Below are 26,568 nucleotides of genomic sequence, written 5' to 3' on the forward strand. Positions count from 1 at the left end.
AACAAAGCGTTTCCTTTTTGTCTAGTAATTAAATTTCCCTGAAATACTATCACAAAGCATATTTTAAATAAATTGCTTAGTTGCATGATGGGCACTAAATTCTTTAACTGGCTTAACTGCATAAGCCATTTTATTGGAAATGAACTTTGGAGAATGGAAGGCGAGGACCTGAAACCCTTCACAATCAGACCCCAGAAGGTGTGGCATCAAGGCACAGCTCCTTCTTTTGGGGGGCGGGGTGGGAGTGGGGTCCTGGAGAGATTTTCCTGGATACAGAATCCTCATTGTTGTGCCCCTGTCCCTGGCCAGGCTTAGCTACAGCATCAGAACTTCCCTTATCTTTCATCCTCATCATCAAAGGCACAGTGGACATTACGAATCCCACTTTCTACGTAAGCAACCTGAGGCTTGATTATGCCATTAGATTGAAGACCTGCAACTAGCACAGACAGGACAAGACTGGAGATCAGAGCTGCCTGACAGTGAGCCTGAAGTTCCCCCTCATCAGACTGTTTCTGAAGGGATCAAAAGCTGTTTCTGGCCTTGAACCTTACATTTCTGTGAATTTAATGCCAAAGTAAAAACTCTAGGAGAGCACTGGTCAGTGTGGTTCAGTGATTAGAGTGACAGCCTGCACACCAAAGGGTCTCAGTTTAATTCCCGGTCAAGGGCACGTACCAGGGTCGTTGGGGCCAATGTGGGAGTCAACCGATCCATGTGTCTCTCTCACATCAATGTCTCTCTCCCCCGCCCCCTTCTACGCTCTCTAAAAATCAATGGGAAAAGTATCTTCCCATGAGGATTAACAACAACAACAAAACTCTAGGAGAGAGCCAGTTGGACTAAAAATGCCGCCACAATGAGATGGGAGGTGCAGATTTCCATCCTACCAACATCTGTGAGAGCATTTGAGTTCCCAAAGGACTCATCCATATGGTCTGTTAGGAAGATGATGTGAAATTTCATCATCTTCAAACTTAAAGGCATTTTCAACCTTACAGAGAAACATGTGCAATTAAGAAATTCCAATTACCTTCAGCATTTTACACCCTCCTGCCCCAGGACCACAGGACCAAATGGACATATCCTGGGGTAGGTTTCAAACCTAGACTCTCTGAGGCCTGAGCACCTCATTGCTTCCTAGAATCGTCTGCTGTGAGTGAAGGTCAGGGTCATCTTCCTTTCTCCTGCAAACCCTCACAGCCTTACACGAGTCTATTAGGCCTGAGGCACGCAATGAGAACCAAAACAATGGTCTTTACTTTGAACCTGGATCTGCTCAGTAAGCCCAAATTCAGAAATATCTATGAACACTCAATTCCTAAGTCTTCTTTTTCCACTAAGACTGCTTCCATTCAGAAGCCCAACTTTTGTTTTGAGTGCCTCTACCTGGAAAGGGACATGTTTATTTGACTTTTAAACACTGCATTTAAAATGGAAGATGGCTTTAAAAGTGCAGTTCTGAAATATAATGATTACTAACCAATAATCTTAGTGGAGCAAGTCAACTTCCAGGGACAAAGATAGTATCAAGGGGAGGAATTTCATCTTTTCTGAACAGGTTGCATCGTGTTAATTTTAGTCCAATTTGGACTTTGAAAGATTTAGAGCAATAAAAGCCACATGAGACAACCCGCTTACTGGTTTGCTGGTGGGTCTGCATTGACCCCCAAATCCAGCAACTGATGAGTTTATAGCAGAACAGTAAAGGGAAAATCACACACAGCTTCTCTTTGCCCTGGTGGCTCAACCATGATGGCACCGGGCCTCCCCCTTCCCCCACCCCCAGCCCTTTGGAGGTATACCTGGTGGCTGGTGAGTGCTGAGAGGCAGAGACTGGGCCCTCGTCCACCCCCTCTCTTTCTCTTGACCTATTTCCGGTTCCAGTTATGGGAGATGTTCTGAATCTTTTTCAATTTGATCCTCTGATCCAGCATCTTGTACCTTGCAGGGTGCTCCTCCATTTTCTTGGGGACCGACGGTGCGTAGGAGCTGGATGCATAAGCAGGGCGTTTAAAGTGGCGCAGCGGAGGCTTGATCACTGGCGGCCATGCAAAGGAAGACAGACAGCCATTAGCTCAGCAAGGCCCCGACAATCTCCTCACCCCGAGACCTGTTTGTTGTCTTCAAAACTAGGAAACAAACAGAGTGAAAGTCTCCCAGGAGTCTTTGGGAGACAGATGAATCGGACAGATGAATAAATATATTATCACCTAGGCCACTCACCTTAAATAAAGACAAATTCCTAGAGAGAAACAGTGATGAGCCCAGAATGAATGTAAAGTTCTTTTCTAATGAAGAACAGGGGTAAGGAAGAGAGAGGGTGCAGTGGGGTCACTTTGGGGAAGAGCAAGGCAAACAGAAGTGAGCCGAGCCATGTCATCAACCAGCATTTAGCATTGTCTGTAAGCTTTCGAGGTTGCGATGTGGCAGGCAATCATGAACTGTTAATACAAAGTACATCCTTGAGAAAATTTTGCAAATGTATATATAAAGCTCTCATGTCCAAACGAACAAAAGATCTGAACAGACTCCTCACCAAAGACGATATACACATAGCAAAAAAGCAAAGGAAAAGATGCTCAAATATTTTTGTCACTAGGGATTTGCAAATTAAAACAATAATGATAGCCTTAGCCAGTTTGGCTCAGTGGATAGAGCGTCGGCCTGCAGACTGAAGGGTCCCAGGTTCGATTCCGGTCAAGGGCACATGCCTAGGTTGTGGGCTCGATCCCCAGGGGGGTGCATGCAGGAGGAAGCCGATCAATGATTCTCTCTCATCATTGATGTTTCTATCTCTCTCTCCCTTATGCTTTCTCTCTGAAATCAATAAAAGTATATTTAAAAAAAACAATGGTGATATATACACTACACACCGATTAGGATGGATAAATAAAAATTGTAAATCTGATGATGCTCATTGCTGGTGAGGAAGCTCTCTCTGGCTGGTGGGAAGGCAGAAGGTGCAGCCACTTTGGGAGACAGTGTGACAGTTTCTCGCTGGACATAGTCGTACCCTGTGATCCAGCAGTTGTGCTCCTAGATAGTTACCCTACGGACTTGAAAACTTATGTCCACATAAAAACCTGTACATGAATTTTATAGAAGTTCATTCACAATTGCCAAAGCCTGAAAGCCACCGAGAAGTCACTCAATAGTTAAATGAAGAAACAAATCGCAGAACATTCATACCAGGGAGTGTCATTTGGTCGTTAAAAGCAAAGAGCAGCCAAGCCGTGTGAAGACTTAGGTCAGTCTTCCGTGTGTACCGCTAAGTGAAAGCTGCCAGTCTGAGGAGGCCACACACTGAATGATTCCACTTAGAGGACACGCCTGAACGGGCAAAACAATAGAAATGATCAACGGATCAGGGAGGGATGGCCAGTGGGTCGAAGGGTGGAGGGGGATTCAAGCAGGTGGAGCACAGGGATTTGTCGGGCAGCGAAACTATTCCGAACGGTACTGTGGAGGTGGATACATCAAAATCCAGAACACATTGCAGCGCAAGGAGTGAACCTTAATGGATGCAAATTTTAAAAATAATTTCTGAGGTTAGGAATCACAGAGTGAAATGCAGGATGTAACAAAACAATCTAAGGGCATTATGAATGTAGGAAATGGCCTTATTAACTAGTGTGTGACAAAAAGACACTCACCTAAAGAACTGGATGTTAGTGCATTCTGTTAGACCAGTGGTCGGCAAACTCATTAGTCAACAGAGCCAAATATCAACAGTACAACGATTGAAATTTCTTTTGAGAGCCAAATTTTTTAAACTTAAACTATATAGGTAGGTACATTGTCATTAACTTAATTAGGATACTCCTAAAACTTAGGAAGAGCCACACTCAAGGGGCCAAAGAGCCGCATGTGGCTCATGAGCCACAGTTTGCTGACCACGGTTTAGACTAAAGACCAGCGAGGCTGCGAACATCTACTGTATATGGGTAGATAGTATTGTTGGGAGGACTAGTTCGCAATTCCAGTAATACCCTATGTGTCTTCTGGAAGTGAACAACCACGTATGTGAATAATGGCTAGTGAGAGCCAGGGTTCTCACTGCTGGAGAGGAGTATACAAATAAGTGGAAGGGTCGGAATGGTCCAAGTGGCTGTATGAATTCAAATTTCACTTAATGTAGCTATAGATGGACACATAAACACACATTTTCTTGGTCTGAAAAGTTCTAGAAGCGATGGAGTAGCTACAAGCCTAGAAGTCTCAGCAGCAACAAGCACTCCTGGTCCCCAGACGTTGGCTTCTAATACTATTCTCCAAAGGATCCAGGATTCCTTGTAGAAATGGCTGGTTCTGGGACTAGAGAACAAGATGAACCTGGAGCACCTTGTAGTGGCAGAAAAGTAAGAAAGTGCAAAAAAACAAAACAAAACAAAACAATGAAAGACAGGACAAAGGGCCCCCCCAAATGAAAGAGCCCCCAAATGGCCAAAGGTGGAATGATTTGAGCATCAAAATAAGCACAGCAGTATGGAAGTATAACCCAAAGTATAAAATAAACATCCATGGCTTTATACGGAGATAACCACATACTGGAACAAATAAATAATTTTGGGAGAGTAGACACACTTTTAAGGCAAAAGACTTCCAAATAATTCATGTTGAAGGACCTCCCTCAAGGAGAAGGAGCCTTTAGTGTGGGCTGGAGATAGTGTCATCCTTCCACAGAGTACAGGTTGGGAAGGGGACCAAGAGTAACCTTACAGTGAAGAAATCTAACGAACACCTCCTCTGCCAGGAGATCGAGGTCAACGTCAACAGTGATAAGTGGTGTTGGTAGTATACACCCTTATTTTACATGATGAAAATGCAAATTATGTAATGAAGATAGTACTTTACTTCTATGGTCTTCCTCCCAAAAATACATAACCCCATTCTAATGATGAAAAAGCATCAGATGAGTCGCAATTGAGGGACATTCTACAAAATACCTGGCAGGAATTTCCCAAAACCGTCAAAGTCACCCAAAACAAGGGAAGGCTGAGATACTGTCACAGCCAAGAGGCGCCTAAGGAAACGTGTGACTAAATGTCAGCTGTTATTCTGGGTGGGACCCTGGAACCGAAGAAAGACACTAGGTAACAACCAAGGAAATCTGAATAAAGTGTGGACTGTTGATAATAAGAAAAGCACACCGTCTAACCTGCAGATCTGTGCGCAGAAGGAGGTAATTGATACTCCTCCCTCTGCTCCCCTCTGCTATATCCCCACCCTCTGCCCCATCTCTTTCCCTTCCTGCTCCTGCTGGAGACAATGTGAAGGTGAATCAAGGTAAAACCTGGTTAAGTGACTATGATGAGGTGAAAGATGTGAAGGAGCAGAGATGCTGAGTCTTTGCCTGGAACGCGAGTTCTCTCTGCGGCTACTCTGCTCCCAAGGAAGGGCCAGCAGGAGTGTGATGGACAGGTTGCTTGCAGGAGTAGGACTGGGGGATGGCTCCATTAAACAAGAGAGAAACCAGCAGTGCCAACCTCGTCCAATAACAGGAAAATTCATGGCATTTATGATCAAGGAGGTCAGAAGCAACTTCAATGTATAATCACAGGGAATTAAATATCCTACTGTGGCACTATAGAAAAATTATATAGATGTCTATTAATAAAAATGGAGGTGCATGCAAATAAAAAGCAGTATAGATGATCTAACCTTATTACTATAAAAACATATAAATATATGCACAGGAAACTCTGTAAGAACATACATTTAAACCATAGCAGTGATTATCTATGAGTAGTATAAACATGGTTATTTTATTTCTTGTTGGTTATTGACACTTTCTAATTTTTCTATGATGATCAGGCTTGAGTGACACAACTTTTTACAAAGAAACATACTACTAAAATGTCTTCTACTGAATTGTAGATTAGACCTTTCTACAAAATCATACATAATAGAAAGACAGTAAAACTATGTTTACTCTGGGCCTTAGTCGGAAACATCACAGAGAGCTTCTAGCTGCATATACATTTGACAGCCTATAGAGTAATATTCATTCAGAGGCCTCTTAGAGCACCTACCGTGTCCTGCTGATGTCACCATGAACAAAACAGATAGAAATCCCTGCCCTCGAGGGGCTTCCATTCTAGGAACCCTCTCTGAAACCTGTGGCTTGCTTACAGAAGAAAAAGTGTTCAAGCATGATTAGTGATTCCATTACTACAAGCTCCAGAATACTCACACCAACTTTGCCTTTTGAGCTAGGCTGACAAGGGAAGACTTTCAGCATATGGTGCTGTAGTGGCATCATAATGTACACGCAGAACAACGGAGATGTTTAAGATCTCAGAGTTTCTTAGGGTAAACAAGGGACGGCAGCACAAAACAGTCGGAGCAAACATAAAAATAGTCTCCTTACCCTGGAGAATGGGGTAGAGACAGGAAAGGACTTTAGCATCAAAGCTGGTGGTGCCAACATCGGGCTGGCTGATTTAGGGCTCAAATCACGGTCCCTCTCCACATTCATTCCATTTTTGCTGCTCAGCACGAACCCAGGCAAAGTATTATTGAATTTCCACTTCTCAGCATGAAGAAACATTTACCGTTTGCTGGATTTCTGATCATCAGAACAAAAACTCTCCTTGCCACTGGAGTCACGGCAAATAGAGTTGAACCCTCTGACAGAGATTGGCCCCCCACGGACATGGTAGAAATACTTCTATGCCTGCCTTCAGCCTCACTCAAAATGTGGAGAAAATGTGGAAATTCAGAGAGTGCTGTTTTGTATGCACTGATGGCCTTTCCCCTCTACAGGGGACCCCTGATTTGATCACAGGGCAAAAGAGCAGAGCCAGAGATGAGAGCGCCATCTAGAGTTTAACGGAGACTTCTCTTTCTGGGGTGCTGGGGTGGCTTCCTGAGGATTCCTTCATTCCTGAGATATTCCTGGAAAGGGGTCTGACCCTTCAGTGATTGGGCACTTCCCACAGCTGAACCAAAGCAGACCTGTTGCAATCCCCTCCCCGCTTGAGAAGAAAACTGGGAACAGAACCCCTCCTCCCCCCATGTCTATTCATCAGCAAGGGGGACCCTTTCCTCTTCAGGGCACATTCACAAAGTCTGCTCTCATCCCTTGGAGCAATGTATTTGAGGGAAGGATCTCATTAGCTAATGAAAGCTTGACAAAGTCACGTGTCTGCATAGAACCTGCACTTGGCAAAGTCATCATCAAACGTGCTTAGGAAAAGACAAGTTCAAGACAAAAACTGACTCTTCGTCATCTTTATTTTGCAATTACACACGATGTTTATTTTTCACAAAAAGTGGTGTTCTTTTAGGAGTTTTAATCCTCCTGTGTTCAAATCTCATCTTTGTCATAAACACCACAACTCCTCCCAAAGGTGTCTTTGACCTTCTCCACTTCCTCTGCCACCCACCAGCCTACCTTCTAGTTTCTCTCTGTGTCTCTCTCTCTCTCTGAGACCATTTTGCTTTTGGTAGCTATTTGTGTGTGGGGCAGGGTTGGGTGGGGAGAGGGACTATTACATAGAAGTATTCTTTAGAAAATAGATATGGATTTATACTATATAATAAACGCCTAATATGCTAAGTGTCTGACCATCCAACCAGTAGCTATGATGCGCACTGACCACTGGGGGCAGATGCTCCAACTGGTGGGTTAGCTTGCTGCTGGGGCCCGGCCGATTGGGACTGGGCGAGATGGGCTGGACACACCCTGGAGCCCTCCCGTGGTTCCTCCCCGGCCCCAATTATGCACTGGTGGGGTCCCTCTGCCTGGCCTGAACTCTCTCGAAATCCAGAACCCCTTGAGGGATATCGGAGAGCCGGTTTCAGCCCAATCCCCACAGGCCAGTCTGAGGGACCCCACTGGTGCATGAATCTGTGCACCAGGCCTCTAGTTCATATATAAAATTGATGGCTGTTAGTTGAATTCGGGTGTTAAAATATGACTGAAGTTTTATAAAACTCCTTGTTTAAGCTGCTGTTTCTCAAAGTACCTTCAATAAAGTTGTGAATAGAATAGATGTTGCTGTGGGAGAGAGGGGGTCTTACGTCCAATTTAATTGGGTGAAGGTTAAATGAGTCTGTTCATGGTAGGACTTCAAGACCTGAATGATGGATACACGTATTATGAATCCCTAAGAATAGCCAATAGCATGCAGATTCCTCAATTTAACCAGGCAAAGGAACCCCCTTTATCAGGAGCAAGAACACTTTCTGCAGAACACTTTCAGAAAGACTGGGCTAATTCGCTCTCATATCACATCCATCTCATTCATGCAGCGGACCCTATTGTTTTGCACTGAGTGATCGCAGACCCCAGAGAACAATGACGGGTCCTTGTGTAACCTAGTCCAGCCAGATCCCCGAGTGGAACCACAAGCTGCATCAGCATCCCGCTCTTTCCATCTCCTGTAACCGCAGTGTGGCCATTGGCACCCCGCACTGTGACTGTGCTCCAAAGGCAGTGGCATGGCTCGCTCTCAGCTTCTGGACAATTTCTAATATTGGCATCGTTTTATAAAAAGAAGTGTGGGACACATGTTTTCTTCCATTTCAAAGATAAAGCCATGATATGACCTTTGCAAAATCCATTTCCATCTATAGACAGTTTCTATCTGCATTTGCACACACACACACACACACACACACACACACACACTAAACAAGATAGAATAATTATTTAATGCCTTTCAAGTGTTGTTTTAACCAAAGAACAAAATCCCCGCCATTCATTTCATCTCTCAAATCAGTGTTTACTCTAGGGATGGGTCTGAAATCTGATTAAAAGCCCTTAGAAAAATCACCCATGAGTTTTGAATTGAAAGGGATTGGAATGTTATTAACATCAGTTCCACTGAGGATGGGACAATACGAGACCTGTGATGTTCCATTCAGGACCTGCCATGGTAAAATAATAATAATAATACAACATCTGACACACACTGTGCACTGAGCACATGCTAGACATTTAACTTGAGCTGGTCTATAGCCCTCACTACAACCCTAATAGGCAAGCACTAGTATCGCTCCCTTTTGGGGTGAGGAAACTGAGGCATAAAGAGCTTCAGTAACTTGCCCAGGTTCACACAGCTAGTGCGCAAGAATCTAGATTCTGATTTCTCATCCAAGCAGTCTGACTTCAGAGCCTTCCTCCCGTATTTAAAATAACCACTACCTGCCCGAACCAGTTTGGCTCAGTGGATAGAGCGTCAGCCTGCAGACTGAGGGGTCCCGGGTTCGATTCCGGCCAAGGGCATGTGCCATGGTTGCAGGCACATCCCCAGTGGGGGGTGTGCAGGAGGCAGCTGATCGATGTTTCTCTCTCATCGATGATTCTGACTCTCTATCCCTCTCCCTTCCACTCTGTAAAAAATCAATAAAATATATTTTTAAAAAAAGAAACAAAATTTAAAAAAAAATAACCACTACCTATTAAATGTTCTGCACCCTTATTAGTTAATGACAAATGAGTTCATTTAATAAATTATTATTTTAACTAATAATGGAAGAATAAGAAAGTCCTCCCTCCAGGAGATGATCCTCCTCAGCTAAGTTCTTTGTTTTCATTGTGTTCACCCTGGCAAGCACCAAGGACATGAGCCCTGCCGTTTCCAAGAGGCGGGGATATTTGGAGATTATACAAGCGAAGTCTTTTGCTTGATTTTTCTCATCAACGTGTGCATTTTTTCCACGTATGCATAGGAAGGTGGGAAGTGTAAGGCGAAATCAGTAGTGTTATGTCCCTCCTTCACATCAACAATGACCAACGCCAGAAAGAGTCCATAAAGATAAATTTCTTCAGTGTTCTAGAGCTCTGAGGGCTAAATGACAGATGTGTTTTGATCTAGTCCATGATAAGAATGACAACTGTCATCCCTCAAAATGAACTCAAGATAAAAGACAATTGCAAATACAGCGCTCATTGGAATCTTCACGTAAAAGAAGTGTGCTTGAACTTGGTACATGGGTAACTGATCTAATCCCCAGGCAGAGTACAAATGCAAAATATAGGAGGGTAGAGTGCGGGCGATTTGACATTGTGTCAATGTCAATGAGACTCAGAACAAGGAGTGCTAACTTTGGCAAGCTATTTATTTGATTATGCCTCCATTTCCCAATTTGTGGAATGGAGATTATAGTACCTTCCTGAAGAGTTGCTGTCATGATTAAATGAGGTAACAGATAATACATGTTAAGAACCTAGCATTGTCCCTCATATTTGATAGATGTGCAATACATATCAAAGTATTTATTATAAAAAATCTGTATTAGGGAAATCAGAAGTTAAAATTTTTGAAGTTCATCGCTCAATAACTTATAATGTACATAATATTTTGTTTTGGAAAAAAAAACGTAAGCTTCCTAAAACGTCTTCAGACCTCAGAGCTGGTCAGTTCTCTTCGGAGGAATCCTCTTGTTGGACGTGTTATCCGTAGTCCCCTAGAACAGGACACACAACAATGTCATTGCAAGCCAGCTGGCATCTACACACACAAACTCGGTCTACATCAGGCGGTGGAGGTTAGAAGCAGAGCCGCGTCTACTGCCAATACTACCGTGCACGCCAGCAGCTGCACACACAGAGGAGCAATGAATGAGCTATCTGCATTGGTGAATGACTACAGTACTGTACCTTTCCATCTAAGGATCCCTCCAGCAAAGTGGTGTGACCGAGGCACCCTGGGACATCTGCTCAGAAGGAAGTCACTGACTACTCTTCCTCAGTGGCAGTCATGACTGTAAGAGGTGGTGAAGCTCCGGGTCACTCCTCCAGCGAGAGCCAATGTATTCTCAGCTCTCCATCATTTACGGCCCCCCCATGGAGCTCGATGAGGCTCACAAACCCCATAAGGCAGAGGTGAAGTTGGCTCTAGAAAAGAATTGGCTGCACCTGCTATTGCTTTACCCTGTCAGAGTCACTTTGCTAAAGATGTGTGCAAGGATTCAAGGTGAGGTCCCCAGGCTAGTGTTCTGGTGCTGGAGCTGCAGGAGGACCCCTCGGGTAGTTTCAGAAACCACACGAGCTGTTCTTTCATGACGTGGTCTCTGGTGGCTTCTGGGTTGGGGCACGTTATTTGCAGGACTTTCTTGCTATCTGAATTTTCAACACCCATATCGCTTAATAGGTTAGAAAGGGAAAACATTGCATTTCTCTGAAATATATGTAAAATCATGTCTACATGGATAAAGGCAAACAAAGCTGTTTTGGAAGACAGTAGTAGGTTTTTCACTTAAATCTACTGAATAATAGCCTGCTAAACAGATGTGAAAATAGACGTTTTCCCAAGAACTAGCTTTATATTTTGCACATATCTTTTGCCATACATCAGCAAACTTTCTGTGTGAGTGTGTCTTCTAAGTGTCTCTTAAAAGCAGGATAGAGCTGGATTTTGGATTTTTTTTTATCTAATCACATAATCTCTGTGTTTTAATATCAGAGTTTAAGCCATTTGCAATTATTGTTATTACTGATATTTTTAGAACAGGTTCTACTGATCTAATTTTGTTTTTATTTGAATTTGACTTTACGAATTTTAGTCATTATTCTTTATTCCTTGCTTCTTTTTCTTCTTTTCTGCCTTCTATTGATACATTTTCTATATTCCCTTTGTTGGTGATCTCTTGCTGATTTAGATGCTGTAGGTTATATTTAAATTATTTTACTGATGATTCTTTGTGTTAAAAATTTACAAAATTACAAAGTTCTTCCCAAAGACAAAATAGATCTTAGCACTCCTTAACTCCTATGGAATAACCCTCCTTCCATCAATAGCTTGTTGCCTATTTTAACACAAAATTGGACATTATTTTTATAGTGACTAGTTACTCAAATTTACCAGTATGTTTTATTTACTTGTGTGTGCACCATTAATCCTTGTATCTCACACCTTGCTTTGGAGTTCACTTTTCTCCTTGTGGAAGTATGTCCCTCAGCATATGGAAGATTTACCTTCATTGTCTTCCCACATTTACTGTTATCAAGGCAAATATTGCTTGTAGCTTCCCTGAACATAACCAGTTTCTCATAGTATTTAAGATTTTTCTCATTTTTGTTGTAATTTTAGGCATTCTCACACTGTCCTTAGGCAAGCATTTGGTTTTATTTAGGTATTAGAGACCTGGTGCATCAATCTGTGCATGGGTGGGGTCCAGCCGGGCCGGCCCGGGGGAGGGGACACCGGAGGTTGGCCGTCCAGCCCACCCCCTGGTCAAACTCCTGGCCAAACTCCCAGTCAAGGGGACAATTTGTATATTAGCCTTTTATTTTATGGGATGGCAATTGAGGTGCATTTTCCATCTAAGAATTTAAGTCTTTTGAGCCATTTATCTATCTTCCATGCTCTTTTATTGAGATATAAACTCACATACCATAAAATTCCCCCATTAAAGTGTACAGTTCAGTGGTTTTTGTATATTCACAAGGTTGGACAACCATTAGCAATATCTAATTCCATAAAATTTTTATCGCCACTCAAAGAATCATGCCCATGAGAATTCACTTCCTATTCTTCTCTCTCCCCAGCCTCTAGCAACCCCTAATCTACATTCTGTCTTTATGGATTAGCCTGTTCTGGATATTTCACATAAAGGAAATCATATAATATGTGGCCTTTTGTGTCTGGCTTCTTTCACTTAGCAAAATGTCTTTAAGGTTTATCTATGTTATAGAATATATCAGTACATCAGTCCTTTAGTATGACTGAACAATAATCTATTGTATGGATATATCACATTTGTTTATATACTCATCAGTTGGTGGACATTTAGTTTGTCTCCACTTTGTAGCTATCACAAGTAATGCTGCTATGAATATTTATGAACAAGCTTTTGTGTGAACATATGTTTTTAATCCTCTTGAGAATATACCTAGGAGTGGAATGCTGAGTCATATGGTCCCTCTTTGTGACTTTTTGAGAAACTACCAAACTGTTTTCCAAAGTGGCTACAGCATTTTTCATCACCAACAATATATGGGGGTATCACTTACTCCAGGTCATTGGCAACAACTTGTTTTATTCTTGCCATTCTAGTGCATGTGGAGTGATCTTATTGTGGTTTTGATTTGCATTTTTCTAATGACCAATGATGTTGACTGTCTTTCCATATTCCTTTTGTATATCTTCTTGGGAGTAATGTTTATTCAAATCCTCTGCCCACTTTTTAATTGGGTAAATTGTCTTTTTATTGTTGAGTTGTAAGAATTCTTTCCACATTCTGGACACTAGATCTTTATCAGATATACTAGAGGCCCAGTGCATGAATTCGTGCACTGGTGGGGTCCAGCCGGCCCACCCCATGGGAGCCGATCAGGCCGGGCCCACAGTGGGGATGCAGTGGGACTGTGGCAGCTGGGCAGCTGGCCCTGCCCCCGATCAGGGTGGGTGGGGTGATCAGGGGCTGGGCCGGCTGGGGGGAGGGGCCATGGGAGGTTGGGGTGGGGCCGGTAAGGGCCCCTATTGGGCCGGTTGGCTGCCACAGTGCATGTCATAGCAACCGGTCATTCCGGTTATTCCAGTCGTTCTGGCATTCCGGTCACTTGGCTTTTAAATATATTGATGATTTGTAAATATTTTCTTCCATTCGGTGGATTTTCTTTCTACTTTCTTGATAGTATCCTTTGAAGCACAACTGTTTTTAATTTTAACAAAGTTGTATTATCTATTTTTTTGTTTTGGTTGCTTGGGCATTAAGTGTCCTATCTAAGAAATCATTGCCTAATCCAAGGTCATGAAGATATATCCCTGTGTCTTCTTCTAAGTTTTATAGTCCATGCTCTTTCATTTGTGATATGATTCTCTCTCTATGTCATGTGTGGTATAGAGTCCTAAGGACTATCTTCCAACATGAATTTTCTTTTCACCTTGAGTTTTCCTTTCTCTTTTTAAAATTTGAAAATTTGAAAATTTGTCTTTCATTTAAGATTTTAGAATTATTTGTTTTACATATCTTTGTAGTTTTGTTTCTGCATAATTTTACTTTATTTTTTTTTTAAGGATGATTAGCCCTCCATTGAACTTTTGAGTATCTTAAACAAGATATTTTTAATGGTTTGACAGCCAGCACAAACAGCTTGAGGTACAGGCACTTGAGTCAGAGGGAGGTAACGTGTGGTTTTCCTGAGGTAGAAAGAAGTAGTGAGCTGCCATCATAACACATGAGGTGGAGGGTGTCTGAACAGACAAAACATGAGCACTACCCACTCCAACTCTACAGGCTTTGGAGTGGTCACAACCCGGAACCTAAGACACCCAACTTGGGCCAGTTTAGACTGCCCAACCAAGGCAAGGCCATGGTGGCTGAGACTCTGGCTCAGAAGCCTTGGAGACCCAGCAGGCCAATAACAGGCCTCCAGCACTGCATTGGTGCCAGGTCAGCTCTGCATCCTTGTAGATGTCCAGGATGATGTCAGAGATCCCACCTCAGCCTAGAATGTCATGGCCTTCCACAGAAGAGCAAACACCATCCCTACACACTGGAGTTGCTTGGTTCAGAGCTGTTCTCCTCCTAATTTCTATGGTCCTAAGGGCACAAGCAAGAGAGGATGAAAGAGGCCTCCAGAGACCACAGACCAAGGTTGGCTCAATACTAAAAAGCAAGTTAGTATAGTTGATGCAGATTCAAACTCGAAAATGAGCCTTTTTCTGAGGATGGCTGCTTTTTGTACAGTCATAAATTGATATAGACAGTGCCCGCTCACACACCCATCCATCCAGCCTTATCAACACTAATGAGAATCCAACATGTGCTTGCTACCTTGACAGGCACTGAGGCAAAAAAGAATAAGACCGTCCCACCCTGGAAAAAGCCACCTATGACTTGGTAAAAGGGCTTCTTAGCAAATCATTACAAGTATTAATGCTATCAAGATGATCTGGATGGACTGCAAAAAGAAATTAGCCAGGGAGAAAGGGTAAGCAGTGTTTCAGGTTGGGTGACAGAGGCAAGAAAGTTCAAGGCCTACTTGGTGGACACCGAGTCCAGTTGTTGGATGGGGTAAGGAAGCTACAGAAGTTGAGGTTGAAAAAGCAGATAGACAGATTATATTTCATCTAAGCTAAGATGCCACTCATTATAAACTATTATTTCATGTATGACCAAGAAAACATGCTAATTAAATTATAACACACTATTTATTGCAAAACATTCCTATCTCAGCAACCCAAATGCTAGGCACTGTCCCTCTCAGAATGGATCAAATATGGTAATTCCCCAAAGAAGAAATGTAAAAGACAAATTAACATTGGAAAATAATCTACTTATATAAAAACCATGGGTGGTGTTCATCATGACCACAACCGCTGCGACCAAGCAGAAGGAAGTCAGTCCTGCAGGGGTTGTCTTGGCAACGGCTGCACCCTCCCCCGAGCTGTTTCCTGGAGCTGTTTCCGGTGAGGGCGAGGTTTGAGTCAGGAACCTGCCCTCGGAGCATGGACCCACTGAATCCTGGGTCGTTTTGCCAAGGGCTGAGCCCTCCTCAGCTGTTTCCCGTGTGGCCTGAGGGAAGAACCCACCCTCAGAGCACCAGGAGCACCCAGCAGCAGTCAGTCCTGGGTTGCTGAGGTGGAGGCCACAGCATGGTAGAACTCTGGGTCTGGCCCAACAGGGGGCATGGCCGACCTTCAAACCAGACCCTGAGAGTAGAAAGGAGGGAGCCCCATTCCTCACAGAATCCGCTGTTGGATAGCTTGCTGTCAGTGGCCTGCCAGCCAGGAACCTCATTCTCCTGCACCCTGGACCCTGACAGGAGGGAGGAGGGAGCCTCTTTCCTCACGGAATCGACAGGTGGCCAGTTTGCCGTCAGGGGCCTGCCAGCTAGCAATCCTATTCACCTACACCCTGGCCCCTAACAGCAGGGAGGAGAGAATATGTTTAAAGACCAACTATTGGAACAAAGTACCTCTGAAGCCAAAAGAAGCCATTGTTGGCGACAGAATAGGGAGTTAGAAACAACGATGAGAGAGAAACATCGATCAGCTGCCTCCTGCACACTCCCCACTGGGGATGTGCCCGCAACCAAGGTACATGCCCTTGACTGGAATCGAACCCGGGACCCTTGAGTCCGCAGGCCGATGCTCTATCCACTGAGCCAAACTGGTTAGGGCAATTAATTCCCTTTTAAGTGCATGAATACGAACCACATATGGATATAATTTATCTTCATCAATTTGGTAAAATATTAATGTTAGCATGAGCAAGAGCACAGTAAAATGGCAAACTCATCACTAAGAGTATAAAATAATGCTACCTTTTGGGAAATCACTTTGACTATCATGTATTAAGAACCTAAATATGTACCTATTCTTTGAGCCAATAATTCTACACATAGGAATCTGTCCTCAATCCATGGAAAGATTTATGTACAAGAATGTGAGATTATTCATAATAACAAAAATACAAGCTACATTACGGCAAATTATCAATGATTATACTGTTGACCTTTGAACAACACTGGGGTTAGGGGCACCGACTTCCTGCACAGTCAAGCCTCTGCATATAACTATGGTATAAATGAATCATATGAAATGTTAGTCAAGCACTAAAATACTCTTAAAACATTTAATAACACAGGGGGATCTCATGATGTAATGGCAAATTTTAAAAGAGATGAGACAAATTTCATGTGGAGTATAATTCCACCCTAGGGTGGAAAAATCTAATAAAGAAGGAACAGTCATTTTGGTTACCTCTGAGTGGTAGCATTGGCAACAATTCCCTTCTTATAATTTTTATTATTTTTTTTAGTTTTTCTACTATGTTTATGCTTGCCTTTTATAACCTCTTCCCCCAAACAAATGTGTTTTGTAAGTTCTACTTGTCAAAATTAAATCGTGGTAGAGAATGTAAGCCTGTGTACACATGGAGACAGAATGGCCAATAGGTACCTCTCGTATTAAATAGTGATTCTACAGAATCATCACGAATGCTGAAAATTTCCTGCTAAGTGTTAGATGGGATTCAGCACGGTTTGTGCATGACTTCCATGTTCCCCAATGGTAGGTTAGCTGTGATCACCCACTGTCAGTCAGGACTATACTAAACTTACAAGCAAGAAGCCCCATAAGTGTAGTGAGCTTGCAGTTTGAACATGAGAGCGCTGAGATTTGAACCCAAGTCTCTCTCACCAAAGGCTCATACTCATTCCCCTGCACCATCTGTCTCCCAAATACTTCCAAAACACATCCAGATGAAATTAAGGAAGAACAGCATTCTGTTCTTTCCATCAGCAAGCAGGAGAGACTGTGAACCAAGTATGGAGCTATCATGGCCATTCCTGGAGGAACTTGACAGAAGTGGGTGACAGAGGCCCTCCAATAATGTGGAGCAGACTGGCTAACATGGGGGCAGATTCCCGGCTTAGCCACTGCTAAACTCAACCCCTGAGAAAGCGGTTCTGTCTGCTGTCTGTGGTCACTGAGATCACGGCGCGATGCCATTTACCCACCTGGCAAGGTAAGGCGACTTGTGGAGCTGGTGCTCGGGGCTGGGGAGCCATGAGAGCGCTTCTTTGTGCCTGCAAAGGAGGAAGAAGAGGATGAGGAAAAGTAGGATTGTGGACAGACTTCTCAGACAGGTAAATGCTCCTCTAAAATGTTCTCAGGTGATCCAAAAGTCTGGGTCTGGAAATGTTTGGAAGAAGGTTGGGTGAGGTTGTAAGCTGTGTGTGTATTCCGTGGTCCAGAAAAGCCAGGAGTGCAGCCTCCACGCCTGCGCGTGAGTTCGCTCTCAGTTTCCTGGTTGGCGGGTTGGGATGTTGGGGACCAACACACCACTGAGTAGGGCTGCACTGAGACTCTCCGGGGAAACTTGCTGAATAAGCGGCAGCGTGAGCGCCTGCCTCAGAGGTCCTGGCTCCCTGGGACCAGAGTGGAGCTCCAGCATCAGGACTGCTGAGGCCCCCAGAGGATCCTAATGTGCACCAGGGCAAAGAATCCTGAACTTAGGGACGTTCTGAACTTAGGATCAAGGAATCAGGGGTTTGCCCCAGCTTTGTCCCTTTCCTCCCTATTGGACCTTAAATATGTTAACTTGGTTTCTTGGAAGCTCAGGTCTTCATCTGCAAAAGGAGGGAAATAACAATGATTTGAAAGAGTGCTGGTGAGGACTGAAGTAGCCAAGGTGTGTGAGAGCGCTCAGGGAGTGTGGGAGACCACACAGATGCTAGGGTGCTGGGGTCTCCCCCGATCCCGAAGCTGGCAATGGAGTTCCTATTAGGAAGGGAATATTTTCGTTCATGCAAACAGTTGAGGGGCTCTGTGGGAATGAGAAGGCAGCCCCCAGTATGTGGATCAGGAAAGAGAGAGCAAAACTAAAGAGGGCTGAATTGTTCTGCAAAAGGACATTTGTGTGTGTGTGTGTGTGTGTGTGTGTGTGTATACAAACATATACCCATACATATTTTATTTTATATATAAATACTAGAGGCCCCATACATGAAATTCGTACACAGATAGGGTCCCTAGCCGCTGCCGGCTGCCAGCTGGGGCCTCCCTTTGTTCCATGCCACCCCCTGGTGGTCAAACTCCAGGGGGGACACTTTGCGTATTAGGCTTCTATATGTATAGATATGTATACACACATACAATGTACATATATATTTTATATCTAAATACAAATATTATTTATTGTTCATTCACTTCCTTAGTTTGCCATCCAAAGAGCCCCAGAGGCCGGAATCCAGCAACATGGCAGGTGCCTGGAGGCTAAGCTGGCAGAAATGCAGACAATTCTTTTTTTCTTTGCATCTCTTTTCTTTTTTATTTTATATTTAGTTTTTGTTGTTTTTAGCTTTACAGAGACACTTCTTAGAGGAGTTACATGTTTCCATGTGAAGTGCTTTCTGGTACAAGTCCCCTGAATCTACCCACACTTTTCATAAAGTCTACTTGACATGCAGTGAGTGCAGGTTGTATTAACTGGGAAAAGTCCTCCTGAGTCACCACAGTCCTGGGTGAAGATCACAGATGACCCCTCAGAGGAAGCAGGAACTTGGAGTTGAAGGGGATGGGTAAGCTTTCCCTGCCCAAGTCCCTGTGAGGTGTGGAGAAATACACTTGGGATGGTGTTTGAGACTGTTTCATTGTAGTCTTCCGTGTTATCAGTTATTATTGTTGTTGTTGTTATTATATTATTATTATTATTATTATTATTGGCAGTAGTAGTAGCCCTGTTCATAGTATTAGTAGTAGTAATAATAGTAAAAATAAAAAACAATCCAGATACCTCCCACCCACAGAAACTGTTCATTTGCCTGAGATGAGAGAAGCTGGCAGGACTTGTCGTGGCCCTTCTCCAGGTCTCAGAGATGCCATGATGTCAGAGTTCGTGGGGAACTCAGGGTCCCGACCTGCCTATGATTGATTAAACCCCCTGGGGTGATTTTTTTAAATGGAATCCACTGCCCTTTCCTGAAGTGGAATCTCCAAGGGATGGAGCCAGAGGTTCACCCATCAGCGCCTCTCCTAACCGGGAGTCATAGACAGGTAGCAGGCGGAATTGCATAAAATAAACCTGTGTGTAATTTCTCCAGGCCTTCAGGGGGCACCATTGGGGTGACCAGGTTCTGAGTCAGCCTCTCTCCGGCTCCCCAGTAACTGAGGGGGTGCTTCTGAAATCATTTTCCACTCTGCAGCCACCGAATTACCGGCCACGTTACTCAAAGTTCCATGTGTGGGAATAATACTCAGCTCAGTTTCCAAAACCTTTCCCCCTCCCTCCATTCCCCAGGAAAACACCAGAACCCGAGCTGGAGGATGCATGTCCAGGCCAGCTTCCGACCTGCTCTGCTGTTCCAAGCTGGCCTTGGCCTTGGGACACAGAGCTCACCCTGGGACTGGGTGTAGATCTAGCTCCCGTCGGTGACTCGGAATTCACCATCAGCGCTTTTCAATCCTGGCTGCACATTAGGAACATCGGGGGATTTTAAAGAAACTGTCGGATACCCAGGCCCTGCCACCAGAAAGGCTGTTTTAATTGGTCTGGGGTAGAGCCTGGGCCTGGGCATTTTCAAAGTTCCTGAAAGACGTCTCTCTCAGCCCTCAGGGAGGCGTTCTTTCTTCTAAACCAGGGTGAGCGGTACCTCCATGGAATGATGTGAATCCTGTCAATGGCTGCCTTTCATTTTTATTTGGTTTTCCAGGAAACTCAGATCTAATTCATGACTTGGTGCTGGGCCCTGCGGGGCCTATCAGCCTGGGTAGCTGCATGCTAACGGGTCCATGCTGTCTACTTTCCTCACCTCGCTGCCTGGGGTTTTATTCTGCTTCCTTAACCTTTCACAACAAACAAACAAAAAACACAAGTTGTTTAAATGTACGTGATTTTAGAATTCTAAAATATTTTATAATTGAGGTCGGTAAAATGAAAACGAGGAAATACATCAGTGAGTCAGCTAACCTTCATTATCCTCATCTATATTTAAAAACATCAATTTCTGTATGTATTTGTGAGGATCAAGTGGGAATACACACATGAAAATGCTTGGCAAACTGTGCAGAGCAACATAATGTTTGTTATTTACATTCAAAAGAAAGGTGTGTGTGTGTGTGTGTGTGTGTGTGTGTGTGTGTAAAGTAGCTGGTATGTCATCTCTGGGAGAAAAGCACTTAAGGCAGTGGTTCTCAACCTGTGGGTCGCACGACCCTGTCACAGGGGTCGCCTAAGACCACTGGAAAACACATATATAATTACATATTGTTTTTGTGATTAATCACTATGCTTTAATTATGTTCAATTTGTAACAATGAAAATACATCCCGCATATCAGATATTTACATTACGATTCATAACAGTAGCAAAATTACAGTTATGAAGTAGCAACGAAAATAATTTTATGGTTGGGGGTCACCACAACATGAGGAACTGTATTAAAGGGTCATGGCATTAGGAAGGTTGAGAACCACTGACTTAAGGTCATGAATTACATCGTCCTTGACCTACAGCATCTTAATGTCCAAAGAGTAAACAACCCAATCAGTCAGCTTGGGGCAGACATGTCATCGCCGAGGCTTGTGGGACTGGCAGTAACTCTTGACAAACGAATAGCTTTCAGATATTTCAAATTAATGTCCTTGGTTGGTTCAGCTAAAGGGCAATAAATGTAACTCATCAGGAGGTCTGGAAAAGAGGACAGTGATGGAAATGACAAGCACCGCTGACCACTTGGAGGCAACTACAGACACCTAAGACTCAGGACGTGGGGTTAGCACTAAACCCCGGTGACTTGCAGCTTGACCTCAAACAAAGAATCTCCCTTCTGCCAAATGGGGTGGCCCGCCAAGCCCAAGCCTGCTGGGGAAGCGTGAAGTAAGAGCCCTGAGACCATGTGTCTCGTTAGTAATAGTCCAACAATAGCAATGTTGTTATGACACGAGCAGATCTCACAGGCAGAGGCGGCTGCTGAAAGACTAAACTAGAAAAAGTGCCTGTCAACCAGGCATCCTCCACCCCTCCCAGTTAGCAATGGCAAGGCTGCCCGATGGATATCCACAAGCTTCGATCCATCGCTATTGCTAAGCACATCTACCAGCCTCTTCTCTGTGTTCCATTAGGGGTGTGGCGGACATCACCGAGCCATCGCCCGGTGCCTTGGAACAAATCATCATTTTGCCCTTTCACAGTCTTGAAAAAACAGCATCCAGAGAAATCCACCTTCTGCTCAGGGCTGTGGGAGGCCTGAGAGTGTGAGGGCGTCCCACTTGCCTGCGCTTCCCTGAGAGCTGCTCTCCGATAGTGTATTAATGAGAATGACCCATGCAGAGTCTTCAGTCACATTTTCCTCCACGATGCAACCACCATCAGTACTATGCTTGCTTCTGTGAGACTTCACCTCCGTTCATCACACAGAACAATGATCAAAACCACCACAGCGATTCAGACATGCGGCACTACGTACGGCTTAAGTAAGGTTGTCTTAATACTTGAATATGCTTTGGGGTTGGGCATGTGAATGAGCAGTCTGAAAAAACATTCACAACCTCTGGCCCAGTGATTGTACATCTAAGACAGTGGTTCTCAACCTGTGGGTCACGATCCCTTTGGGGGTCGAATGACCCTTTCACAGGGGTCGCTTAAGACCATTGGAAAACACATATATAATTACATATTGTTTTTGTGATAAATCACTATGCTTTAATTATGTTCAATTTGTAACAATGAAAATACATCCTGCATATCAGATATTTACATAATGATTCATAACAATAGCAAAATTACAGTTATGAAGTAGCAACGAGAATAATTTTATGGTTGGGGGTCACCACAACATGAGGAACTGTATTAAAGGGTCATGGCATTAGGAAGGTTGAGAACCACTGATCTAAGAAATTTTTCCAGTGGAGATATTCAGAAATTCGACAAAGCCTTATGTACAAAGAGCTCCATTGCTACATTATTTACAGCTGACAAAAATAAAAGTGTGTAACTTAATTGTCCAACAGAGAGGTGGGTAAGTAAAATTGTGCTAGGGTTACAAAGCAAAATATTATGTTGCTACTTAAATTACATTAATAAAGAGGTATGTGGTGTGGTGTGTTTTTTTAATGGGACAATGCTAACAACCCAATATTATGTGGGTAAAAACCATAATACAAAATTAAATGTACTGTACTGAATGGCCTCAACTGTGTAAAAATGTATAGCAAAAACCACAAGGAAGTACAGCAAAGAACTGACAGGGAATAATCACTGGATGGGGTATTACCAATGATTTTAATTTTACCATACTTCTTGTTATGTTTCAAAATAAGTACTGTTTTTTATTTCAGAAAAAAATTAAAAACACATTTTAATATGTGGCAAGCACAGCTGCTATAGATGAACACCACAGCCCCCTTTGTCAGAAAAACAATCCAGTGGAATTACTACACAGGAGCAATAGGCCAGGTGGCCCCAGAAGAGGGTGGTATTTGTGTAATACCCTCCATCACCACTAGGGGCGCCCCTCTTAGTGGTGGTCTGAAGGAGGATAGCCGGTGCCACTTGAACGCACACAACAGGGGTAAGGACCATTCCCTGCTCAGACTCTGTATGTTCATGGCTGGAGAAAAGGAACATATTGCCAGGTAGCCCTCGCAAGAGGAGAAGGAAAAAAATGTTTGGAATTTGAAAACTAGCATCGCAGGACTATAAAACCATAATATCATAGTACCCAGAAGAAAACTGAACATACGGAAGCCAACCTAATTCCATGACTGCTGGCATTTCTGACACCTCCCAGGAGCTTCTGATAGCCTATCCACCTCAAAAGAGATCATCTGAGGCACGATACACCGTGTGTATCTTCCAGTGTGCAGGCGAAAGCACTAGTACTTGGGCATCACGTGGCATTTGGAGGAAGGCGAAGGAGATGGATTGTTGAGTAAGTTCAGACAGCCCCACATCTGGGACAGAACATAGACAACCAGGAAAAACATTAAGAGAACAAACAGACTTTTCATTTTTCGAATTCCAATCCAGAGGTGAACACATTGTTTTTATTTGGTATCAGAAGAACATACAGGTATGTATTCATTGCTGGTTGCCAGGGGGGAGTGTGCATGGAGGACCCGTCAGCTCCTCTGTGCAATAAAGACAACAGATACAGAACTTACTGAGAGCAATTAGCACACTCTGTTTTACATGAGTCCCTATGTTTCATTTTTGCATTTGGAGATGTAACACTATGACTTATGAGATAGTTTCCTTACAAGCCAGTTTCACAGGGAACAAAACATTCTTGTTTAGAATCAATGGCCATTCTCTTGCCCTTTGATATACAAATGTGAATCACAACCTGCCTTTTATCTGCTTGGAACATATTTCACATCGTAGAAGTCCCTTCTATCGCTGCCATAAAACAGAGACTAGTCCATTTCGCCATCTTCCCTTGCAGAGGAGCATTCTGAGAACACACCCAGAGATCCCTTCCTGGTTCCGCCAAAGAACTAGTCACTTGGCAGGATCTGAATTGAGGTCTGGGGTTTGGTTTCTGCTTGCCTCCCTCTTGTGAATCTTGACAAGCATTTTGACGTTCATTCAGGCAGCTCCCACAAATCCAGCTGAACAACAGCAAAATCTAAGGCTGAGATGAGCTGATCTACCCATTGGCATATGGCCAGCGCCCTCATTAGGAGAGGGCCGCCATCCGAAGGAGAAAGCCCTGTTACAGCAAGTGCTGTGCTCTGCGCAGAGGAAGATGCGAACAGCATTACATTGGCCTGAAGTGACTCTCCTGGCTTTGGGAAAGTGCGTTCCCATGAGGACTCCCTTTTCCTGCTTCCCTTCCCCACTCTGGTCCCTCTTCCCTGACTCCTCCTACCCAACATTCCCCCATGTGGATCACACAGGAACAAGATGCGGTTGTTTTTCCCATCATTTTGTGTTTCCCATCATGTGCTAAGACAACACTGCAAGCAGAATGGCGTGCCTTGTCAGAGGCAAAAGAAGAAATTTGCAAAAAAAAGTACAAAAAATGAGAAGAAAAGAAGGGAAAGGTCAGAGAAAGGGTATGAAAAAGAGAGAGGGCTCTTAAATTAGGTGAGGGGAGAAATCTGGCTGGACAGTGGGCCCCAGAGCTGATAAAATCCTACCTGAGCTCTACAAATAAAAATAGCAACCTCCTTTTAAAACCTTTTACAGCATATAAAATTGTATAAAAATATCATCAAAGCAAGAAAAAGGAAAATGTACTAGACTCTGCAGTTCTACCTCAAGCATCAGTTGCTGGGCAATACCTCTGATCTTTACTAGAAAGCTAAGTATTTGGGTGTGTGACTGTATTTCTGTGCCATCACACATACACCCAAAGACAAAGACACTGGTACACAAACCCCCACCCCAAGATAGATCACGACAGAGAAGCAAAGACTACAACGACCTGCCATTCCAAAGCTATTGGGTTTTAATGTGCCTTATTTAAACGAGTTACCCTGCACCATGGCGTGAATGAGAAAGGCTTCTGCAGCTCCCAGGAAGATTCGTGGACGAGGCTCAGGAATCCTGGCTGAAGCTGACAAAGCCAAGAGCCTCCACCACGGCACTGAGCCGCTGCTACAGCCCCCAGTGACCCCTGGAGATGTCAGGGTTCAATCCATTTCCACGTGGGCACAGAAGCCAGACACATGTAAATTCATTTCAAATACACCTGCCAGTATTTTAAAACAACAACAACAACAACGGGTGAGGTGGAGGGCATGGGTTCAAATAATCAGAAATAAATAGTGAGTAAGGGGACTTGCATGAGTTTCAGTCTGGGTTCCCAGTGCATCCCACTCTTGTTTAAGGTAAAAACAAAATGTTCTTTCGATGAAGCAGCTCTTGCTTATTGCAGACTTTCCCGGAGCATCCGGCTTGTACAAATGTCCAGTGAGATTATCCAGAGGACCACTCCCATTTGTCTGACCTCCCTGGACCCAAATTCACTTCTCCGGTGAACTCGGCCTCATGTCCTAGACGGCTGTTTCCATTCTAATTCCAGTGGCACCTCTGTGCCCATCAGTGCCTTTGATGAGAGGAAACCCTAACACCTGAAATGTGAACTTGGCAGGTAAAGTGTCTCTTGGTTCTCGAGGGATATTTCATTGCAATAGTGCTGTTCATTACAGCTTTTCCATTAAGTTCATTTTCTAAATGATAATGGGGCCTTTTCCTCATGGATCTGAGTTGATGAATTGCAAGTATGACTTTCCATTTATTCACACGTGAGATCCAATATAATATCCTTAGTGCAGCATTATGTTCTTTAACGTCCAGTTCTGCTGTGATTCAGAGCTGCACCGACCATGGCATCGGCAGAGCAAAACTGGGCACGATCCCCCACACGGCACGTATGGAATCTCTCTTTGCTCCAAGAGTCCATTTGGGGTTCTAAATGCTTCAGCTTCAATTTATAAATAAATCCACTGGATTGGTGTTATCACCCCTTTGGAAGAGCATTTTCAGAAGAATCTTGTTTTGTATTTGTTGTTGTTTTTCTTAAATCCAAAAGCCATAGAAAAATTTTTATCTTTGCATAAACTTGGCTCTGACAATGTTCCCCCCAAATGACCTGCAATTTCCCAACCCTCATGAAAAGCTGCTGTGTTACTAGCTGTATCTGCATATACTTAGAGCACAAGCCTTTAGCAATATGCTTGGCGTATGGAAGACGTCAACTAAGTCTCCAGGTAAATTTGGACTTAATTTGCACTCCCAGATGGACAGTGGAATTCAGCTGGATGGTTCTCTATGTTCCCCCTGAAGGCGGGGTGTCAGGCGCTATGGTGAACCCACAGCGATTCCTGGTGGAATGTGTGGGGATCTTGGTATTAGAACGAAGTTTCCAACTGAGAAAAAAAAAAGTTCCTGGATTCCCTAAATCCCTCTACATACATGGGCTTTAACCTCAGAATCTTCTCTGTCTCATTATGAGAAAAATATTTTTGTGCTTTTTTTTCTTTTGTTTCCCCCCCATTTCCATGGGGAATGTTATCAAGTAATTCCTATCATGTAAGTCTCTGATCAAGGGTTAAGAATAGAAGAAAATATATTATACAGGGCATCCCCCCAAAAATGTATACATGCCTTAACAGCTGATAGCTCAATTTTGAAAATGAAATATATTTTAATAAACAT

The 26,568-nt window shown here is 43.6% G+C and overlaps 1 protein-coding gene across 6 annotated transcripts in view; it reads right to left on the minus strand.

Moving 5' to 3' along the window:
• Positions 1–1,801: 1,801 nt before the first annotated feature.
• The window catches only part of PDE1C (phosphodiesterase 1C), a 306,148-nt gene continuing 281,381 nt past the window's right edge, over positions 1,802–26,568 (minus strand). For 4 of the 6 annotated variants that reach the window (XM_070424539.1, XM_070424538.1, XM_070424543.1 and 1 more), the window contains 2 exons: positions 17,423–17,491; positions 1,802–2,041 (listed from right to left, as the gene is read on the minus strand). In XM_070424539.1, the coding sequence (XP_070280640.1) occupies positions 1,872–2,041; positions 17,423–17,491 (239 nt within the window). In that variant the 3' untranslated portion in view covers positions 1,802–1,871. Of the gene's footprint in view, positions 2,042–10,053; positions 10,420–17,422; positions 17,492–26,568 lie in introns of those variants that run through there. The other 2 variants (XM_070424542.1, XM_070424540.1) reach the window with 2 other exon arrangements.

This window comes from Myotis yumanensis, unplaced genomic scaffold (assembly GCF_028538775.1).
Source record: "Myotis yumanensis isolate MYYU_CA2020_CCGP unplaced genomic scaffold, mMyoYum1.0.hap1 SCAF_9, whole genome shotgun sequence".
Taxonomy (NCBI): Eukaryota; Metazoa; Chordata; class Mammalia; order Chiroptera; family Vespertilionidae; genus Myotis; species Myotis yumanensis.